The sequence below is a fragment of the Drosophila serrata genome, unplaced genomic scaffold (assembly GCF_035046125.1).
Source record: "Drosophila serrata isolate PLE 108 unplaced genomic scaffold, ASM3504612v1 contig_382, whole genome shotgun sequence".
NCBI lineage: Eukaryota > Metazoa > Arthropoda > Insecta > Diptera > Drosophilidae > Drosophila > Drosophila serrata.
In genome coordinates, this window is record NW_028257280.1 from 1,271,131 (window position 1) to 1,272,105 (window position 975).

The 975-nt window shown below is 39.7% G+C and overlaps 1 protein-coding gene across 2 annotated transcripts; it reads right to left on the minus strand.

Annotated features, from left to right (window-relative positions):
- LOC110186817 (uncharacterized) lies at positions 1-749 on the minus strand. 2 transcript variants are annotated; one of them, XM_020956104.2, is made up of 3 exons: positions 376-749; positions 215-317; positions 1-157 (listed from the first exon to the last, which is right to left on the minus strand). In XM_020956104.2, the coding sequence occupies exons 1-3, from the start codon at positions 622-624 to the stop codon at positions 51-53; spliced, it is 459 nt and encodes a 152-aa protein (XP_020811763.1). In that variant the 5' UTR covers positions 625-749; the 3' UTR covers positions 1-50. The 2 variants fall into 2 exon arrangements, with proteins under 2 accessions (XP_020811763.1, XP_086696061.1); XM_086839935.1 differs by having other exon boundaries at positions 219-317; positions 376-735.
- Between the last annotated feature and the right edge of the window lie 226 nt (positions 750-975).

Consider the following 975-nt stretch of genomic DNA (forward strand, 5'->3'; position numbering starts at 1 on the left):
TTTTAAGTTATATCGTCTTGTATTGTACAAATTAAAAAAACAAAGGTCACTTAGACATCCTCCTCACTGGAATCCTCACCTTCCAGTTCATTACCCGAGGCCGGTGCCAAAGTCTCATAGAAGGACCTCACCACGAACATGGAATAGCCCATGGCGACTGCAAATTGGGATAATTGTATTGAAAATTACAAACTTAAACCTTGTATTAGCTCACCCACATGGAGCAGGAAATAGGTATGGACCAGAGCGCTATATATTGTCAGCATAAACACTGAAAAGTGCACCAATAACCATATGCCAACCATCCGATGATTGCCCTAAAGTGCGAAATGGCCTTATAGATTTGCTAAAGGTCGTAACTTGGTCAAGACTTACGTTGTAGGCGCCGTAGGCCAACATGACGTTAAAGCACCCCATGATGTAAAAGATTAACGAGCCTACCGCCACACAGGTTTTGATTGACATCTTCCGGAAGAACCAGATGAGATCCTTATCATATTTGGCGTCGATCACCATCTGAAATCCTGTGGTGCCAAGGATAAAGTAACCAGTACTGAAGGTAATACCCACGATAACCGTGCCCCACTTAAGGGGTATGCAAAACAGGAAACTCTTTAAATGCATACTTGAAATTTGTATGTACACAATTTTTTTGGGGAAATTCAAGCCCTTGTCGATAAGGTAAAATTTTGAAAACTAATGATCGAGCTCATGATTTAATAGTTTTCTCTCTAAAGCTTTTCAAAAGTGCTGCTTTATGCATAAAAAGCCAATTTAAAATGGTTTCATTCGTTCGCTGGGGACAACGCAAAATAGACTATCATCAATTTAAAATCAATATGTCACATAAATTGGAAGGGAAATCAACGCCAAAAGCCGCCAACAACAACAACTACGACAAAAGTATTGGCCAAGTTAAAAATGTGGTGAAAAGGAGACAGAGAGAGATGCGATATAAATGTAAGTAAAGGCCAA

Coding starts and splice junctions, on each gene's coding strand:
- LOC110186817 (XM_020956104.2), bottom strand. CDS start 624: ATGCATTTAAAGAGTTTCCTGTTTTGCATACCCCTTAAGTGGGGCACG. Junction 318..375: donor TGGCCTACGGCGCCTACAAC/GTAAGTCTTGAC, acceptor TTCGCACTTTAG/GGCAATCATCGGATGGTTGG. Junction 158..214: donor CTATTTCCTGCTCCATGTGG/GTGAGCTAATAC, acceptor CCCAATTTGCAG/TCGCCATGGGCTATTCCATG.